General features: G+C 63.6%; 1 protein-coding gene across 2 annotated transcripts in view; it reads left to right on the top strand.

Annotated features, from left to right (window-relative positions):
- SMOC2 (SPARC related modular calcium binding 2) overlaps nt 1–18,010 on the top strand; it is a 134,337-nt gene extending 116,327 nt beyond the window's left edge. For both annotated transcript variants that reach the window (XM_070074590.2, XM_070074589.2), the window contains exons 10-13: nt 4,792–4,894; nt 5,156–5,430; nt 13,529–13,566; nt 16,809–18,010. In XM_070074590.2, the coding sequence (XP_069930691.1) occupies nt 4,792–4,894; nt 5,156–5,430; nt 13,529–13,566; nt 16,809–16,826 (434 nt within the window). In that variant the 3' untranslated portion in view covers nt 16,827–18,010. The remainder of the gene's footprint in view (nt 1–4,791; nt 4,895–5,155; nt 5,431–13,528; nt 13,567–16,808) is intronic.
- Nucleotides 18,011–19,375: the final 1,365 nt, after the last annotated feature.

The raw sequence follows: 19,375 nt of genomic DNA, 5'->3' as shown, positions 1-19,375 counted from the left end.
TCGCCATTGCGCCAGGGCCATCACTCTTGGTGGGGAGTGGACCGGGGCTGGGGTGGCTGAGCCCAGCTGCCCCTGCCAGCTCCAGGCTGTCACGCACCCCAGCAGCCGCACCAGGAGAAGCCGTGCTTCTGGCTGTTTGAAACACAGGCCGCTAAGGCCTACACTGGGTGACCGAAAGGGGGCTGGGCTTCGGCAGGGGCAGGGCGCTTCCCAGGGGTCGGGCTGCGTCAGAGCAGCATGGTGACTTGGGCAAGCTTCCCGCACCACATGGTGGGCCCTGTTCTGTGTAGGACACAGCGTCCCAGTAGTGGGCTGTGCCCACGGGGCTCCTGGTACCCGGCACAGCCGATTAGAGGCACCAACATTCCGACTTCCTGCCCCCTCCTGCCCCTCCCCCAGAATGTGGCTGACCTCGTGCTGCTGGGAGGCCCAGTGCTTCTGTGGTAGGTGGCCAATTTGCCTTCAATCCACAGGGAAGAGAAAGGTCGATGGGCAGTTATATATTTCTGCATTTACTTTTTTAAAAGATGTATTTATTTATTTGGAAGAGAGAGAGAACCTTCCATGTGCTGGTTCACTCCCCAAATAGCCCCAATGGCCAGGACAGAGCCAGACCAAAGCCAGGAGCCAAGAGCTTCTCCAGGGTCTCCCATGTGGGTGCAGGGGCCCAAGCACTTGGTCCATCTTCCGCTGCTGTCTCAGGTACTTAGCAGGGAGCTGGATCAGAAGTGGAGCAGCCGGGACTCGAACCAGTGCCCTAACAGGATGCCCATGTGGGGAATTTGCCACCTGGGCTACCTGCCCGCCAGAGGATGGACTCAGAAATCCGAGGGAAGCCGAAAGCGAGGCTTTGTCTCTTCTGGGTCTTGAGAGTGCAGAGCGGCCCGGGGCAGCAGCCTGGAGAAGCAGCCTGGGGAAGCAGCCTGGGGAAGCAGCCTGGGGCAGCAGCCTGGGGAAGCAGCCCGGGATTCCCAGGCCCCCGGTTCCTTTTATCCCTTCCCCCACTTCTCATTGGCTGAGAAAGCTGGGAGGTGCAGTTGAGCCCAACACGGCACCTGAGATGGGGAGGGGGCATAGAGGAGGGGTTCCCAGACCTGCTGCTGGGCAGGTAAGGGGGGACTTGTATCCAGGAGGGTGCTTGGCACTGGTAGGGCACTGGCGTGGACGGGCCCTGTGGTGACCCGGTCTAGCCTGCTCCTGATAGAGAAGCCGTCGGAGGGAGGGGTCACTTCCTCTGTTCTCAGGACAGAGACAGAAACTGAGGGCCTTCGGTACCTTTGTCCTGCTGAAGGCAACTTGGGGAGAAGCAAGCACTGTCCACTCTTAAAGGGCCCCCACTCTCATTCCAGCAGGGAACCGACCTCACTGCCTGTTAGCCCTCTAACTCCTCGCACCGCCCCCAGAAGAGTGGCCCCGGACTGCTGAGGGGCCCTGGTGGAAGGCAGGGTTCCCCGGCATCCTCTGGGGTGCTACCTGGAGAGCTGTAGCTGTCAGGGGCGGGCTCTGTCGGCGAGCCCAGCCGTTAGCCTACTCTGGGGTTTCCGGAGTCTCTCCCGCGTGCTCCTGAGGCCCGAGGTCGCGGCTGTACTGAGGCTAAGCTGGTTTTTGTGTAGATACGGCACTGAGCATTTCTAACCCGGTGTCGCAGGCGGCGGCCACAGCAGCCACCCTCTACAGCACTTACTTATCAAAGCTCGAGGTAACCTTTGCGTTGGAAATCGATTAAAATCAGGAATTGCTCTTAAAATGCAGACCCTCTGGCAAATATCTGGCAAGAGTTCAAGTCCAGCATCTGGTGGACGTCGTGTTGGAAGGCCTTTCTCTGAGCCGCTTCTACGTGGCTCCATCGTCTTCGCTCCAAACCTCACAGAACCAAAAGATCCGTGGGTCGGGAGAAGGCAGAAAGGGCCCAGATCCCTGGTCCGGGCTCCCTGGTGTGACCCTGACACCCTGGTTGGAGCCAGCTGCAGCCCCCAGGCCCTGGGGACATTTCTCTTCAGAGCAGCAGGCTGTGGGTTTCCTTGCCACAACCGTAGCCTGGTTCTAGCTGCCCGTTCCGGTTTGCTTCGCCTGGCTTTGTTCTGTATTTGGCTTCTGAAGCGGGGCTCATTGTGTGTATCTGGGTGATTGACCCCTGACATGGACGGGCCCGGTCCCCCGCCCCTCCTGGCTACGTTTTTCTCTAGGTTGGTTCAGGCCATCAGTCTTGGTGGCCTCGTGTTGTGTGGTGGTAAAAATACCTCCCCGGGGGGCCCTCTGTCTCCACAGCAGGGTTTGCTGTGACGGTGGTCAGGGCGCAGCTGGCCAAGGGCCCAGGTGACCCTGCGGGGCTGACCGGGCGGCCTCCAGCTGCAGAGCTGTCGCTGCCCACACCCTGTGGCTGCTGGGGTCTCAGTGACTGGCCGTCCTTCAGCCCCGATGGCACAGCAGAGTTCCTCGTCCCGTGAGGTCACGCGTGCTCAGGAAGACACGGGCTGCCTCTTCATAGCCCAGGATTTCAGCACTGTGTGTCCTTGCTGGAAACCACATCGAGTCGGGCTGAGAGTCCAGGGTGTGGGGCGGCCTGTGGGGGTGTCCACATGAGGCTGGGCCTGCATCGGTGGACTCCAGAAGAGACAGGAGGGAGCCGCTCGTCCGAGGTGAGAAGACACGGGCAGAGCAGGGGAGGCGGAAACAGCCGGGCGGTGCCGGGCAGCCGGCGTGGTGCAGTCCTGGCCGGGCTGCTTTGCTCTGGGTCGTGGGTGCTATCACCTGGGGTGGGTGGGGGGCACCCTGCCATGTCCCCTCCCAGCCAGAGAGGGCAGGTGAGGGGCTGTCAGACCCACGAGGGGTGGGGTAGGTCTGGGGGTGGGGGCCGGAGTCTCCCTGCAGAGCTGGAACCAGAGCCAGCTCCTGGCGCCTGCAGGGTCGCCCATGCGCACGGCTCTGCCCGCCCTCCTCACCCTCCAGCCTCATGCCGGCTCCTACAGGAGGTGCAGGGGCCCGCGAGCCCTCCGCTGCACTGGCCGTGGGCGAGTTTTGTAGAGGGGAGGTCCTGGTGCGGCTGTCTTCGCAGGCCTTAGAACCCCTTTCAGGAGCGAGTGTGTGCCTGCTGGCTGGCCCAGGCGTCCCGCCCCCAGGGAAGCAGTGGTCCTGCCGAAATACCCAGACGCGTTCTCCGAAGCTGGGGTGGAGGGGCACGCAGGGTGGTTCCCCACGCAGCTCTGGGCGGGAGGCTGGAGCTCAGTGTGGCCCACAGCTCCCCTGCTGGGTGGGCCTGAGCCTCCCGCAGCTCCAGTGCCTGGGGTGTGCGATGGGGCTGGCGGTGTGCTCTCGCTGGACGCTGGCTGCGGCCTGCTGCCTGCCTGCCCTCCTCAGCTGCGTGACTTCTGCCCCTCGTCCCTCACCGCGCGGCTGCCCTGCCTCGGTGCACGGCTGCCGAGGGAGGTACTTGCAGAGCTGCAGGTGGTGTGGAGTGCTGGCGTGGGCACGGCTGCCGAGCATGGGGTGTGCAGATGGCTTGCGAGGGAGTGGCCAAGGCTCAGTCCTTCCCAGGGTCTGAGGAGAGCTCAACCCAAAGTGTTCTGGAGAGAAGAGCCAAGCAGAAGTAGCCGCCCCGAGCTGCCTGGGAACCCGGGCGTGGTGGCTGACGCTGGTCCAGGGGTCCTCCAGTGCCCCCGCCGCCGTTCCCTGCTCCTGAGTGCGGCTCAGGTGCGGCCGCCGCCGCCCTTGCTCTCCTCGCCGCCATGATGCGTGACTCCAGATCACCCTGGCTCCTGTGTGGGGGCGCTGTGCGGGTCCCAGGACGGCCCCTCCTCTCGGGGCACCCCTTCTGCAGAGTTCAGCTTCCTGGGGCGGCACCAGAGGCCGCGAGGCTCCTCTAGGAAACAGTTAGTTCCCTTTTACCAAAATCTAAGAACCGCAGAGCGAAGCACAGGCCTCCTGGGGCCGTGTGCATCCGCCGGAGCTGAGGGTGACACCTTGGGCAGGTGAGAAGGGGCGGACTTGCCACCCGCCTCTGCTCTCTGCCTCCGGGGTGCCGGGGCACCTGGCCCTGCTCCCACCCGCCGCGGATTCTCCCTGCCAGCGTTTGTCCACTGTCTGCTCGGCGTCCACAGGGGCCCTGGGAGCGCACACAGGACCCGGTGTCCCCGGGGCGTCTTCACAGAGTTGCCCCGTGGTCCAGTGGCTGAAGGTGTCAGGCTTGGGGGCGGGGGTGCAGCAGGGGTTCAGGGACTCCCGACGGGGTGTGAGTGGAAGGGGAAGCCCGGGCCGGTGGCCGAGAGGGCCCTCCCATGCAGAGTGGTGTGGGATCTGAGCTTGGAGGCACCGAGCCATCCGTGACCCCGGGAAGGCATGGCTGTCAGCTCTGGGCTCCAGCAAGGTTCTCGTGAGTCCGACCGAGGAGAGTTGAGTGAGGATGGGGGGCGGGGAGATCCCGGAAGAGGCTAGGCCACAGAAGCAGCCACGTCCCGCCCACTTGTGTCCGGGCAGGGCTGTGGTCCCAGTGGTTTCTGGGCTCAGTGTGGGGTCAGGACCCAGGTGCCACTGGCTCTGCGTACCTCAGACCTCGCGCCCATGTGTGAGGCTGGGGAGGCGGGGGTCCCCAGGCCCTGGTCCGCCTGGTAGCTGAGATGTCGCTGCTGACCATCGTGCCTGGAAGCCCACGTTTGTACTGCAGTGAGTCTTAATGTGAAGCCAGCCCGGGTGCTGCGCTTAGGGAACTAAGCGAGCTTCCTCCCACTTCTCAGACCCGCGAGAGTGAGTTTGGTGAACCATGAAAACAGGTGCTTTTTTACTTTTTCTTTTCAGGTTGTCCTGGCCCCAAAAAGCATGAGTTCCTGACGAGCGTCCTGGACGCGCTGTCCACGGACATGGTGCACGCGGTGTCAGACCCATCCTCTTCGCCCGGCAGGTACGGCTGCGGGGCGGGCCTGGCGGGAAGCCGGGGGCGCGGGCGCGGCGGGCTGACCTGGAGACAGCCGGGTCACGCGGGCTGCGTGGCTGCCCAGGGCCTGGGCGAAGGAGCCGCTGCACAGCCATGGAGTCGCTGCTCGGGTTTTAGCCGCAGACCCGCCGGGGACCATGTCCTGGAGGAGTCCGCACGTGCTGGTGTGGGCGCTCGCGGGGCCTGGGCGCGCGGGGGCCGAGCCCTGAGCGGCTGCGTTCCTTCCAGGCTCTCGGAACCCGACCCCAGCCACACGCTGGAGGAGAGGGTTGTGCACTGGTACTTCAAGCTCCTGGACAAGAATGCCAGCGGCGACATCGGCAAGAAGGAGATCAAACCCTTCAAGCGGTTCCTGCGGAAGAAGTCCAAGCCGAAGAAATGCGTGAAGAAGTTCGTGGAGTACTGCGACGTGAACAACGACAAGGCCCTGTCTGTCCAGGAGCTCATGGGCTGCCTGGGCGTGACCAAGGAGGAGGCCAGAGCCAGCACCAGGAAGCGGCACAGTAAGCACCTTCCTGGCCGTCCTGCCCTTCCCGGTAAACCTGAGAGCGTGCAGGTGACGGGCGGTGCCGGTCAGCCGGGCCTCGGCCACTGGGGGACGGTCAGGAGAGACAGCTCCGGGCGTGAGCCGGCCTCGTGCCCCAGCCTCCCCAGCCTGCTCATTCCGCCTTCTGACGTCCGAGGGGCCAGTCTGGGACCAGGGCACGCCCCTGCCCGCCCTGCCCAGGGACTCCGCCCGGCCAGCCTTCCCTCGGGTCGTAGCTGCTTTCCAGTCGAGTGTCTTTCTATGTGGGCCTGGCCCAACTCACCAGCTACCACAGGAGGGGACAGAGCCCCCAGGCCGAGCCCCACGACCCAGGGCCCAGGCAGCACTGCCCAAGGCCTGGACACCCCGGGGAGTCGCCCGTGTCCCTGGCCCCCTCGAGCCCTGGAGTGGAGACCAGGCTGCCCGTTCCGGCCGAGGCCTGTACGCTCCGTCTCGCTGGCTGCACCTCCTGTGTCCCCGAGGCCTGTTCAGGTGGCTTCTGGGCTCTCGTGCCCAGCTGACTGTGCCCTTCATTCCTGGGCCCTCGCGGGCTCTTCCTCGTGGCTATGGACCCTGTCCCGAGCCCGTGACTGGCTGCCCCTGCCGTCGCTGGGCGTCTGTTCTGTGTGTCTCTGTTTCTGGATGGCATGGGCTGGCCCGTAGCAAGGTGCACCGAAACCCGAGCCCCCGGTGCCGTTCGCCCTCCCCGGCGCTTGGCCCTGCCTGGGAAGCTGCCTGTCCGCAGCTTTCTGAAGCTCGCCTGAGTCAACGCGGACACTGGTCAGGCGGGCGGGCGGGGGCAGGGGAGGCCTTCAGGCACACGGTGTTCTCACACTGCCCACTGCTCCACCCTACCCTGTTTCCTGCAGAGAGACGCCCGGCTCGCCAGCCCTTTGCCCCTGTGAGGCTTGGCCGAGGCCAGGACCTCTGGGCTGGCGTGCGTGCTGGTCGTCCTCAGAGGCCGGGGCCCTCGGTTGGTGTGTTAGCCCTGGTGGCATTCAGTCCAGCTGAGTGGTGCTGACTCCTGCCAAGAACTCAGTCAGGAGTGGGTGTGCGCTGTCTCCCAGGGGCGGCTGGCCCCGGGCGTCGCGGTGGTGGGCGTGTCAGCCGTGGGACCTCCGATTTCCGTGGACGGCATGGCTGTGCTCTGTCCTGGGGCTCTGCAGGTGGCCTTGGGCCTTTATTATTTAACAGCTGTGTTGACCAGGATGAACCGAGGCAGAGGCACCGGCTCTCGGAAACGCAGCCCCCAGAGGACCGGAGCTGCCTGCTCAGCAAGCATGGGGCTGCCCTGGGAGGAGAGCGTGCGGCTCCGGCCGAGGAGTTCAGGGAAGGGTCCAGGGAGGGCGGGACTTGGGGACAGACCCAGCAGCCGGGAGGCTGCAGGCCAGGCGCCCGCCAGGGCACCACAGGCGGCCTTGAGGTCACACTGGCCTGAGTCCTTCCGTGTCTCAGGGCCGAGCAGTTTCCACCATGCCCAGAGACAGCGGCGTCAGCTGCGCGTAAGCAGTGCCCCAGAGCAGCCTCGCCGGGCGGGCCCTCCAGCCCCGAGACAGAGCTGTTCCCCAGGACCCCGCGCACGGGGCGGCGGCAGCCCCGGGGAAGGCCAGCTTCCTGCAGGTGCACGTCCGGCTGCGCTCATCCCGGCTGCTCCAGGGTGGGATTTGCACCGAGGGTGGGCGGCCAGCTTGATCGAGCTGTGGGGGCCTGAGAGGCCGGGGGAGGAGCCGCTCCTGTGTAGTCTGACATGGGAGGGGGTGGATACAGTGGCGTCCAGGGCCGGGGTGTGAGAAGGCCCTTGGGGAGTGTGTGTGTGTGTGTGTGTGTGGCACCGTGACTGGGGTCCCTGGGAAGCCCGGGGCTGGGAGATGAGGCACCTCCCGGGCTCTGTGGACAGCAGCCGTGGCGAGCCGGAGCTGTGGAAGGTTTCAGAGCATGGAGGCTTCTGGGTGCGTCCGTGTTGAGAGTCTGCTCAGCCACCGGCGTGGGGAACTGGGAAGCTGTCAGACCTCGCCCTCCTGCTCCGTCAGACGGCTGCCTGTCCTTGTTTCAAAACAGTACAATTCCAGAAAATGTGAGAGGCAGAGGACGGTGGCCACTGAAGACAAGGATAGGCACAGGCGCCATGCGGGGCCAGGCGGGCCAGTGCTGGCGTGGTCGGGGGCAGGGGCGGGGCAGGAGCTGTCGCTGGGCCTCTGGATCTGCTGGTTTGCATGGGGGAGGGGGATGAGCTCCTCCAGGCCGGCAGGGACCCGAGGGCAGAGCCCGAGGTGCAGGAGCCGAAGCTGCAGCCGATGAGCCCACTCCCGGGGGGCTGGGCCTGGGTTGGAGTCAGACAGTGATCCGGGACCTGCAGGGGAGGGGCGCTCCTCAGACAACCGCTCTGGGAGCTGGCAGCTGCTGTGGGCAGTGCCCCCATGTCGAGGCCGCCCCCTCGCTGCTCTAGAGACAGCGAAACTTGGTTTGAAGAGCACGCGGAGGAGCTGGGAGGGGAGAGCACGGATCAGGGTGGCCTCCCCGGGACGCAGCCTTCCTGGGCGATGGCGAGTCTGGATCGCCAAGTGCGCTTCCTCCCCAGGTGTGCAGGCTGGAGCGGGCCAGGGTGCGGGCAGCGGGCAGGCATGGAGAGGCCCGGCCGCCTGGCACCACTGCAGGGCAAGCCGAGCCGTGTCCCCAGCTCTTCTGCTGGCTGAGGCTGAGGCCCGGGATGGGTGCAGTCCCTGCAGGGGCTCAGGCTGGGTGTGAGGAGGGGGTGGGGGGCTGGGAGTGACCCGTGGCAGGGAGGAGGAGGAGGGGCTGGGAGTGACCCATGGCAGGGAGGGGCAGGAGGCTGAGAGTGACCCATGGCAGGGAGGGGGTGGGGGGCTGGGAGTGACCCGTGGCAGGGAGGGGCAGGAGGCTGAGAGTGACCCATGGCAGGGAGGGGGTGGGGGGCTGAGAGTGACCTGTGGCAGGGAGGAGGAGGAGGGGCTGAGAGTGACCCATGGCAGGGAGGGCGGGAGGCTGGGTGTGGACTTGGGGGCTGGGGTCGGCTCTGTCTCCTGGGAGCCCACTGCTGGTCAGACGTGTGAACCACTGCAGAGTTCTGAGTCGTCCCCAGGGAGGTGCACAGACCAGGGACTGAGTTTGATTTTCTGGCCCGTGGGCGTCAGAGCACAAGCCCAGGACCCCTGCTGCTTGGTGAAATTAGACGAACGTTGGAGATTTGTCTGTGTTTACTTGAGCTTAAACCCGCCCCGTGTTCCTTGTAGACTTTTTGTAAGTTTTCACACAGTTTTATTGCCGGTTATTGTCCCCTGCCCTGCCGAGTGCGAAGCCGCGAGAACTCAGCCGACTCAGGAGGGGTGAGCTGGGACACCCGGGAATCCCGGCTGCCGCTTCGTTTCCTGTGGATTTGCTCACAATGTCCGTTTTTTTCCTAAGAAGTGTGAGAAATCCAGGAAGATAGGAGCCTGGGCCCTTCCCAGAGGCTCCGTCTCTCCCCAGAGGGTGTTGTGTGCTGTGCCCTGCTTGTGTCCCCTCTGATCTCTCCCAGAGGGTGTTTGTGTGCTGTGCCCCGCGTGTGTCGCCCCCCTGTCTCTCCCCAGAGGGTGTTTGTGTGCTGTACCCCGCGTGTGTCGCCCCCCTGTCCCTCCCCAGAGGGTGTTTGTGTGTTGTGCCCTGTGTGTGTCGCCCCCCTGTCCCTCCCCAGAGGGTGTTTGTGTGCCGTGCTCCGCCTGTGTCGTCCCCCTGTCTCCCCAGAGGGTGTTTGTGTGCTGTGCCCCGCGTGTGTCGCCCCCCTGTCCCTCCCCAGAGGGTGTTTGTGTGCTGTGCCGCGCGTGTGTCGCCCCCCTGTCCCTCCCCAGAGGGTGTTTGTGTGCTGTGCCCCGCGTGTGTCGCCCCCCTGTCTCTCCCCAGAGGGTGTTTGTGTGCTGTGCCCCGCGTGTGTCGCCCCCCTGTCCCTCCCCAGAGGGTGTTTGTGTTGTGCCCCGCGTGTGTCGTCCCCCTGTCCCTCCCCAGAGGGTGTTTGTGTGCTGTGCCCCGCGTGTGTCGCCCCCCTGTCCCTCCCCAGAGGGTGTTTGTGTGCTGTGCCCCGCGTGTGTCGTCCCCCTGTCCCTCCCCAGAGGGTGTTTGTGTTGTGCCCCGCGTGTGTCGTCCCCCTGTCCCTCCCCAGAGGGTGTTTGTGTGCTGTGCCCCGCGTGTGTCGTCCCCGTGTCCCTCCCCAGAGGGTGTTTGTGTGCTGTGCCCCGCGTGTGTCGTCCCCCTGTCCCTCCCCAGAGGGTGTTTGTGTGCTGTGCCCCGCGTGTGTCGTCCCCCTGTCCCTCCCCAGAGGGTGTTTGTGTGCTGTGCCCCGCGTGTGTCGTCCCCCTGTCTCTCCCCAGAGGGTGTTGTGTGCTGTGCCCCGCGTGTGTCGTCCCCCTGTCTCTCCCCAGAGGGTGTTGTGTGCTGTGCCCCGCGTGTGTCGCCCCCCTGTCTCTCCCCAGAGGGTGTTTGTGTGCTGTGCCCCGCGTGTGTCGTCCCCCTGTCCCTCCCCAGAGGGTGTTTGTGTGCTGTGCCCCGCGTGTGTCGTCCCCCTGTCCCTCCCCAGAGGGTGTTTGTGTGCTGTGCCCCGCGTGTGTCGTCCCCTGTCTCTCCCCAGAGGGTGTTGTGTGCTGTGCCCCGCGTGTGTCGTCCCCCTGTCTCTCCCCAGAGGGTGTTGTGTGCTGTGCCCCTGTGTGTGTGTTGTCCCGTCTGGTCCCTCCCCAGAGGGTGTTTGTGTGCTGTGCCCTGCGTGTGTCGTCCCCCAGGCTCTGTCTCTCTCTCCCAGGGCTGTTTCCGTGCCTGTGCGTGCGCTTCCGCCGTGTGGCCTTGCTGCCTGTTTATTCTGGACATTTGCATTTTGTTCCATTAAAATTCATCATTTATTTCTTTATTATGTTCGGCCCTTCATGCATTTTAAGTAGTATGCTCCCTACTCTTGGTTTTCGAATGGAATATTCCACCAGATGTCATTAATGAAATTTATCTTCACTTCATCTACGTAGCAGAGTTTTATATTTCCTTATACTTAAGACATTAACTTTTCTTATCATAATATGCCTTTAATCTACCCATGTAGATTAAGAACATAGAACAAACCAAGTCAAAACTGGCGATTGTTGGCAGCCGAACCGGCTTAGGACAGAGTCAGGGTAATGGCCCTTAGATTTGAAGCATTGCCCAGAAAGCCTTGTCCGGGTGTGCTGGAGGGGCCGAGTGTGGCAGAACAGTGAGGACAAGGGCAGCCGTCACCTCGGACGTGGGTCACTGAATTCTAGAACCGCGCGCTGGGCGTTCGGCACGGCACTGACGGTGCTGCCTGCTCGGCCGGGCGGGAGCCGGGGGCTCAGGGCTGCTCTCCACGCTGCAGCTCCTGCCGGTGCCACCTGGAGGCAGGGATGCCCGGAGCTGACTGCTCAGGCATCTGGGGAGTGACCGAGCTGCGGGAGGCCTCTGTCTGTCTCCGTCTCCCTGCCTGTCAAATTCACAAAGCAACGTGCACCTGAAAAAATAGACTTAGCCAGCTTAACCCACTAGCCGTGTACTGAGCACCTGGGTGTGCTACCTTTCCCATTGTGTCTCTGCCTTCATGAAAGAGTACTTCAAGAAGTTTGTGGAAAAAAGATGAAATTAAGAGTGGGTTTATTTTGCTACAAAACTTCTTTTGAATTCACGCATAATTTTTTCACAATGCCCATTCCCGTGAAGCTTTAGAGATTGTGTTTCTTTATTTGAGAGACGGGTACAGATATGGAGAGAGGCAGGGAGAGCGAGCGCCCATCGCGGGCTCGCTCCTGAGATGCGGGCAGCCCGGGGGCGGGCCAGGCCGAGGCTAGGAGCTGGGAGCTGCATCCGGTCTCCACGTGGGTGGCGGGCACCCGCTCACCTGAGCCCCCACTGCTGCCCAGGGTGTGCGCTGAGGGGAAGGTGAAACCCAGAGCTTGGGCTCTGCTTCGGAACGTGGGCCTCAGAGCAGACACCACCCACCCGGGACTCGCTGAAGACCCTTCGTGTGTCGAGCGAAGACGGAGCTTGGAAGCTAACACCTGGCTTTCTGCTGCTCTCGATGAGCAGCCGGAGGCCAGCGTGGCTGGAGTGGCCGGCCGTTGCCTGCAGGGCCTTGCGGGGCGGCCCCGCCCTCGTTGCTGATGCGGTCAAGGCAGGCTGAGCCCCACGCGTGTAGAGGCCGTGGGCCTGCACATGCGTGAGGCAGGGCTCGAGCGGGCTCAGGGCTGTGTGGGGTGGTCAGCGAGGGCTGGGTTGTCGGGGTGGAGGAGGTGCAGAAGAGAGCGGGGTGCTGCCGTGCTGTCAGTGGGGCTCAGCCAGCGGGGGCTGGGCAGGGCGGGCGTCCTCAGGGGAGCCCTGATGCGCCCAGCTCGCGAGAAGAGGCCGCAGCAGGGCGTCTGTCCAGGAGCGGCCAGTCCTGACTCCCACAGTAGGGGTCTCTGGCTGCAGCCAGCCATGAGCCCTGAGGGGCAGTGCCACAGGATCCAGCTGCCGGTTCGCACCAGCGTGGAGCTTGGGGCACTGGGACCCGCGGTGCTGGGAGGCGGTGCTGACAGACGTCGCGGGGAGGAGGGGTGGTCCCTCGGGCAGCCTGTCCTGAAGAGCGTCCCTGGGCCCATGCTTCTGGGCTGGGGAGCGAGGCCGCGCTGGAGACTGGGGTCCCCAGGGGGAGACACTGCTGGGGTGGCAGAGGCGTCCCTTTGGCCATCAGGGAGGTGAGGAGGGCCGAGCCTGCAGGACAGAGGGGCGGCCCCAGCAGGGGACAGCAGGGGCCTGGAGGGAGGCAGGGGCTGCAAAGGCGTGAGAGGAAGAGACCGGAGCACCAGCCGGCGCTGGCTGGTCCCGAGCTGCGGCTGACGGGCGCGGGCCGCTCAGGACAACTGCACCCCGTTGTACCAGACGATCCAGGGGGAAGGGCCCTTGGAGCCACACTCATAATTCCCAGGATTTAACATAACCCTGGAAGGCCTCAGTGAGCTGGGGCCGGGGCCGGGGCACGGCCAGGGCTTCCTTCCCGGCCTCCTGGGCTCCGGATCCCCTGTCCTCAGGGACAGCGTGGAGAACCGGGGCTGGTGGACTCCCTGTGGGAGCTGGGATGAATGGGACGTCCAGGCGCTACTGACCCGGGCATCGCCTGCTGCACCTCCCCTGGGCGTGCTGGGCACAGCTGTGCACACTGTGCCGCCTGTGTGCTGTACTCCCCTGTGTGTGCTGTACTCACCTGTGTGTGCTGTACTCACCTGTGTGTGCTGTGCCCCTGTGTGCTGTGCCCCCTGTACACACTGTACTCACCTGAGTGTGTGCTGTACTCACCTGTGTATGCTGTGCCCCTGTGTGCTGTACTCCTCTGTGCACACTGTTCTCACCTGTGTGTGCTGTGCCCCCTGTGTGCTGTACTCACCTGTACACACTGTTCTCACCTGTGTGTGCTGTGCCCCCTGTGTGCTGTACTCACCTGTACACACTGTGCCCCCTGTGTGCTGTGCCCCCTGTGTGCTGTACTCACCTGTACACACTGTGCCCCCTGTGTGCTGTGCCCCCTGTGTGCTGTACTCCCCTGTGCACACTGTGCTCACCTGTGTGTGCTGTGCCCCCGTGTGCTGTACTCACCTGTACACACTGTGCCCCCTGTGTGCTGTGCCCCCTGTGTGCTGTGCCCCCTGTGTGCTGTACTCACCTGTGTGTGCTGTACTCACCTGTGTGTGCTGTACTCACCTGTACACACTGTGCTCACCTGTGTGTGCTGTGCCCCCTGTGTGCTGTGCCCCCTGTGCACACTGTTCTCACCTGTGTGTGCTGTGCCCCCTGTGTGCTGTACTCACCTGTACACACTGTGCTCCCTGTGTGTGCTGTGCCCCCTGTGTGCTGTACTCACCTGTACACACTGTGCTCCCTGTGTGTGCTGTGCCCCCTGTGCACACTGTGCTCACCTGTACATATGCATCCCCTTCACACTGCTCTGTGTGTGTGCCGCGCCTCACCTGTACACACTCATTGTGGCTCACCACTGCCTCAGTGCTGCAGGCCCTGAGGAGTTTGGTTTTAACCCGGTCTTGTTTTCTCTCTGGCAGCCCCCAGAGGCAGCGCTGACGGCACCCCCAGTAGACAGGTGAGTGTGGCCGCTCCCCTGGCTGGTGTGGGCAGCAGAGCTGCAGGCTGAGGCAGGCTTGCAGAGAACCCTTGCGCCCAGCCCTGAGATCAGCGCCTGTGGTCCTTACCGGTCTGTGCCTCCTCTTTACATTTGAAATTTCAAGTTTATGGCTCCCGTTCCCCTTCGTGAGGGGGAGGAGAGACAGGAGAGGCGTCCAGGCACCCACGGGAATCAGGCCAGTCCCCACGGGGTTCCCGCCTCCCCTGGGTGTGTTCATACACAGACCCTGTGTTCTGGAGCATCCAGCTCTGTGTGCAGTGAAAGGAACCCCCCCCGCTTCAGCCAGGGCGCTACCTGCACCTGCTTGGTGCCTGCCCGGCACCTCCAGGCAAGCCCTGCCTTTGCCCAGGGTCTCCCAGAGGCCTGACACCCACCTGGCCGGTGACCTGAAGCCGCTCTGTGAGAAGGGCTCTGCTTCGGGATGTGAGCAAACATTTACCCTGTAACTTTCCCAGGCCCCCAGCGAATGCCTTACCTGGGGTCTGAGAATAACGACCCCTCCGGCTCCAGGTGGCCAGAGACCCCAGCATCCCTGCACCCCTGCACCCCACTCCCCAGTGCAGGCTCGGCCACCCACCTTCTGCAGAGCAGGAACAAGGACAGTCACCTGGGCCTCACAGGGCCGTGAGCCAGGGTCACACGGTCACCCAGGGTCACACAGAGTCACCCAGGGTCACAGTCACCCAGGGTCACACAGTCACCCAGGGTCACACAGGGCAGGGAGCCAGGGTCACATGGTCAGCCAGGGTCACACAGAGTCACCCAGGGTCACAGAGTCACCCAGGGTCTCACAGTCACGCAGGGTCACACAGTCACCCAGGGTCACAGAGTCACCCAGGGTCACACACAGTCACCCAGGGTCACAGAGTCACCCAGGCTCACAGTCACCCAGGGTCACACAGTCACCCAGGATCACAGAGTCACCCAGGGTCACACACAGTCACCCAGGGTAACAGAGTCACCCAGGGTCACACAGTCACTCAGGGTCACAGAGTCACCCAGGGTCTCACAGTCACCCAGGGTTACAGAGTCACCCAGGGTCACACAGAGTCACCCAGGCTCACAGAGTCACCCAGGCTCACAGAGTCACCCAGGCTCACGCAGTCACCCAGGGTCACACAGAGTCATCCAGGGTCACAGAGTCACCCAGGCTCACAGTCACCCAGGGTCACAGTCACCCAGGGTCACACAGTCACCCAGGGTCACACAGTCACCCAGGGTCTCACAGTCACCCAGGGTCACACAGTCACCCAGAGTCACACAGAGTCACCCAGGCTCACAGAGTCACCCAGGCTCACAGTCACCCAGGGTCACAGAGTCACCCAGGGTCACAGAGTCACCCAGGGTCTCACAGTCACCCAGGGTCACACAGTCACCCAGGGTCACACAGAGTCACCCAGGCTCACAGAGTCACCCAGGCTCACAGAGTCACCCAGGGTCACACACAGTCACCCAGGGTAACAGAGTCATCCAGGGTCACACACAGTCACCCAGGGCAACAGAGTCATCCAGGGTCACAGAGTCACCCAGGGTCACACAGTCACCCAGGCTCACACAGTCACCCAGGGTCACAGAGTCACCCAGGGTCACAGAGTCTCCCAGGGTCACACACAGTCACCCAGGGTGACAGAGTCATCCAGGGTCACAGAGTCACCCAGGGTCACACAGTCACCCAGGCTCACACACAGTCACCCAGGGTCACAGAGTCTCCCAGGGTCACACACAGTCACCCAGGGTGACAGAGTCATCCAGGGTCACAGAGTCACCCAGGGTCACAGAGTCACCCAGGGTCACACAGTCACCCAGGCTCACACACAGTCACCCAGGGTCACACAGTCACCCAGGGTCACATAGAGTCATCACCCAGGGTCACACAGTCACCCAGGGTCACATGGAGTCACCCAGGCTCACAGTCACCCAGGGTCACGCAGTCACCCGGGGTCACACACAGAGTCACCCAGGGTCACACAGCAGTCACCAGGGTCACACGGTCACCCAGGGTCACACAGTCACCCAGGGTCACACAGTCACTCAGGGTCACACACAGTCACCCAGCATCACACAGAGTCACCCAGGGTCACACAGTCACCCAGGCTCACACAGTCACTCAGGGTCACACAGAGTCACCCAGGCTCACAGAGTCACCCAGCGTCACACAGTCACCCAGGGTCACACAGTCACCCAGGCTCACATAGTGGTCACCCAGGGTCACACAGAGTCACCCAGGCTCACAGAGTCACCCAGGCTCACACAGTCACTCAGGGTCACACACAGTCACCCAGCGTCACACAGTCACCCAGGGTCACACAGTCACCCGGCCTCACATAGTGGTCACCCAGGGTCACACAGCAGTCACCCAGGCCTTTCACTGTAGCCGAGGCCACAGATAGGTGAGGGTAAGCAGAGCATGCGTAGAGCTGACGTTGAGAAGGAGGGGAGTTTGTGTTCCCGGCCTGCTTGGTTGACTCAGAAGGGAGCAGAGCTGTGTAATGGAGCTGACGAAGCTGATGGGACATGGGGGAGTGCCCGCCCATCTGCCCTCCTTTGAGGTTGACCATCTGGGCAGCTGGCAGACCAGCGGCTGAGGGACGGACCCCTCGTGGGCTCGGTGTGGGAGACAGCCCCTGAGTCTCAGGGCTTTATCAAGGGCATAGAAGCCAACCCAAGCCCCGCCTGACCTTGGTTCCCCTGCATGACACAGCCGCAGCGGGGGTCGCGGATCCCTAGGGACTCCCACTGCTTTGCTGTTCCCGTCTGAGTGACTTCTCACTGAAAGCCCAGTGCCGAGGGACAGCAGGGCTCCGGCACAGGAAACGCACTCTGCAAGTCGCCCTGCTTAGCTGAAATGGTGAACGGGGATGCGGAGGGAGAGAAGCCTGGCGCGTGCCCTGAGTCTGGAGCTGGGTTCGACGGGCGATCGTGCCTTGTGATCACAAGGCGATGGAGCAGTCCCCGGTTCCTGCCCACTCCCGACGTTCTGGGACGCGGTCAGCCTCTCAGCTGCTGTGGTTTCCGGCCCTCCGAGCCCTCTAGAGAGAGGGACGGTGACCACGTGACCAGTGTCTACGATTGACCCGTGGTCCCCACAGCCAGGGCTGGCCTCCCCGGTGGCGCCGGCTGAGCCTTCCCATGTGGGCAACGGCCACCTCCTCACCTGCGCTCTCTCTCTCTCTCTCTCTCTCTCTCTCTCTCTCTTCCAGCCCAAGAAGCAAGGCTGAAGGGCCCCCGCGTGCCAGGCGGCTCTGAGACACGGGCGACCCCCGCGGCAAAGCAACCCCACACGTCCCACTCCCGCCTGTTCCCCGCACGTAAAGTCGACCCTGTAGAAACGGGATACTGCCACAGACCACTCCCCTCGGGAAACCAAAGCCCTCGGCCATTGCTCACGTCCGGCGCGTGTGTCCTCTCTCGACCTCCTGGTCGCGCCTGCTGGAGATATGCTTTGAGTGCCCCGGAGCTTAATGTCCTCGCTGTGCCTGCGGATACCCTCAGACCTTGGCAGGAGGCGCCCGGGTCCGTCCCACAACACGCCCCTCCCCAGCCGTCACATGCGTGGTCTGGGCCTGAGCCAGGCCTGTCGGCGCTCAGCACGTACTGCTCGGGTGTTTGTCTCCTGGGGTTTGAGTTTCTTTCCTTTGCTGTCCAGGGATGGCTCATCCTGCCAGTCAGGCCAGCACCCAGCCCTGGTGGGAGGGGGCTCTCGCGCTCACCTGGCTGGGATGGTTGGGCTCTTCCACGTCAAGCCTCCATTGGCACTGGCGTTGGCCTTGGCCTTGGCCTTGAGCATGGACAGTTCCTGCCAGTAAGTCGTCAGCCTGGATGGCCCCCTCCACAGAAGTGGGCCCAGCCCAGGGCTCCCACAGCCGCTTCACACCCTGGCGCCTGCTTCTCACTCGGTTCCAGCCGTGGTGACCCTGGGGCCACCCCTGAACAGATCACGGACAGTCCTTGAGCAGGGGAGACAGTGTGCTCGGCACTGACCGCGTGGGTGCCTGCATTCCTTCTGGATCCTTCCAGAGAGGGGGTCATACAGCGGCCCTTATGAGAGGACAGTTGGGAACGGAACGCATGCGTCTCAAGCCACGGAACCAGCTGTGCACCCTCTGCCGCTGCCCCCGGACCTGGGCCCTACGGAGCCATGGGAGGAGGAGGAGCAGAGCAGGGTGGGTGCGAGGCTGCCTGAGCTGACTTTGGCTCGGCCCCAAGTCCCCCGCAGGTGTCGAGTGGAGCGGTGCCAGCAGGACAGACGCCTCAGACACTCCACGCCTGCAGGCCGGCTCGTGCACGCGTCCAGGTGGCTGGAGAAACAGTTACAACCCTCAATGTTTTGGATAATCTTTTGTACTTCTGAACTTTGAATTTAATCCTGTTTCTTAGAGTAAAATAAAACATGCTATCAGAACGGCCTGGGGTCTTCCTTTGCAGCTGTGCTCAGAGCACGGTGCTGGCCTGGTCCTCCAGGCTGCTGCCCCAGGACACAGGTGCGCTGGTGGGGGCGCGGCGTGGTGTGCGCTGGCATGTGCCACCCAGCAGGCCCAGCGACCCAAACGGACTTGGACCAAGACGTTCTGGAATAATGGCGTGCTGCGGGAAACACGGAACGCTCTCATTGCATCATTTCCTGGGTGGCCACTGTTCCACTGTTCCAGCCTTCACCCCTTTCAGGGTCCTGAGCTGGTAGATGTGAGAGGCTGCCACGCCACGGTGTGTAAGGGGCTGAGTGTGTGTGGGCTGTGACATCGGTGGTGTCCCTGTACCCATTCCTGGTGGAAACGGGGGATGGCCATGTCCATGCCCGTCCTTGCCACATAGAGGAGCATGGTCGTCCCGGGACCCACGCAGCTGGGCCGGAGACACTCTGCTGCCAGGTGCAGAAGCGCGCGAGTGTCTCCCTGTGATTAAAGCCGGCACTGCTCACCCAGCCCCCGCCCTTGTGTCTTCTTGGTGTCTCGTGTGGTGCCTCATGGCCCCGCCCTCGTGTCCTTGTGGTGTCTGGTGTGGACTGCCTCATGGCCCCCACCCTTGCATCCCTGTGGTGTCTGGCGTGGACTGCCTCGTAGCCCTGCCCTCGTGTCCTCATGGTGTCTCGCATGGACTGCCTGGTAGCCCTGCCCTCATGCCCCCGTGGTGTCTCGCATGGACTGCCTCGTAGCCCTGCCCTCATGTCCCGTGGTGTCTGATGTGGACTGCCTGGTAGCCCTGCCCTCGTGTCCTTGTGGTGTCTCGCGTGGACTGCCTGGTAGCCCTGCCCTCATGTCCCGTGGTGTCTGGCATGGACTGCCTGGTAGCCCTGACCTCGTGTCCTTGTGGTATTTCACATGGACTGCCTGGTAGCCCTGCCCTCGTGCCCCCGTGGTGTCTGGCGTGGACTGCCTCATAGCCCTGCCCTCGTGCCCCCATGGTGTCTTGCGTGGACTGCCTCATAGCCCTGCCCTTGTTATCCCGTGGTGTCTCGCATGGACTGCCTCGTAGCCCTGCTCTTGTGCCCCCGTGGTGTCTCGCGTGGACTGCCTCGTAGCCCTGCCCTCGTGCCCCGTGGTGTTTCACGTGGACTGCCTGGTAGCCCTGCCCTCGTGCCCCCATGGTGTCTGGTGTGGACTGCCTGGTAGCCCTGCCCTCGTGCCCCCATGGTGTCTTGCGTGGACTGCCTCATAGCCCTGCCCTTGTTATCCCGTGGTGTCTTGCGTGGACTGCCTGGTAGCCCTGCCCTCGTGCCCCGTGGTGTCTCGCATGGACTGCCTCATAGCCCTGCCCTCGTGCCCCCGTC

The sequence above is a fragment of the Oryctolagus cuniculus genome, chromosome 5 (genome assembly GCF_051225735.1).
Source record: "Oryctolagus cuniculus isolate XC-2025 breed Fujian yellow rabbit chromosome 5, ASM5122573v1, whole genome shotgun sequence".
NCBI classification, from domain to species: Eukaryota; Metazoa; Chordata; class Mammalia; order Lagomorpha; family Leporidae; genus Oryctolagus; species Oryctolagus cuniculus.
This window is presented reverse-complemented; position numbering and strand designations above follow the sequence as displayed.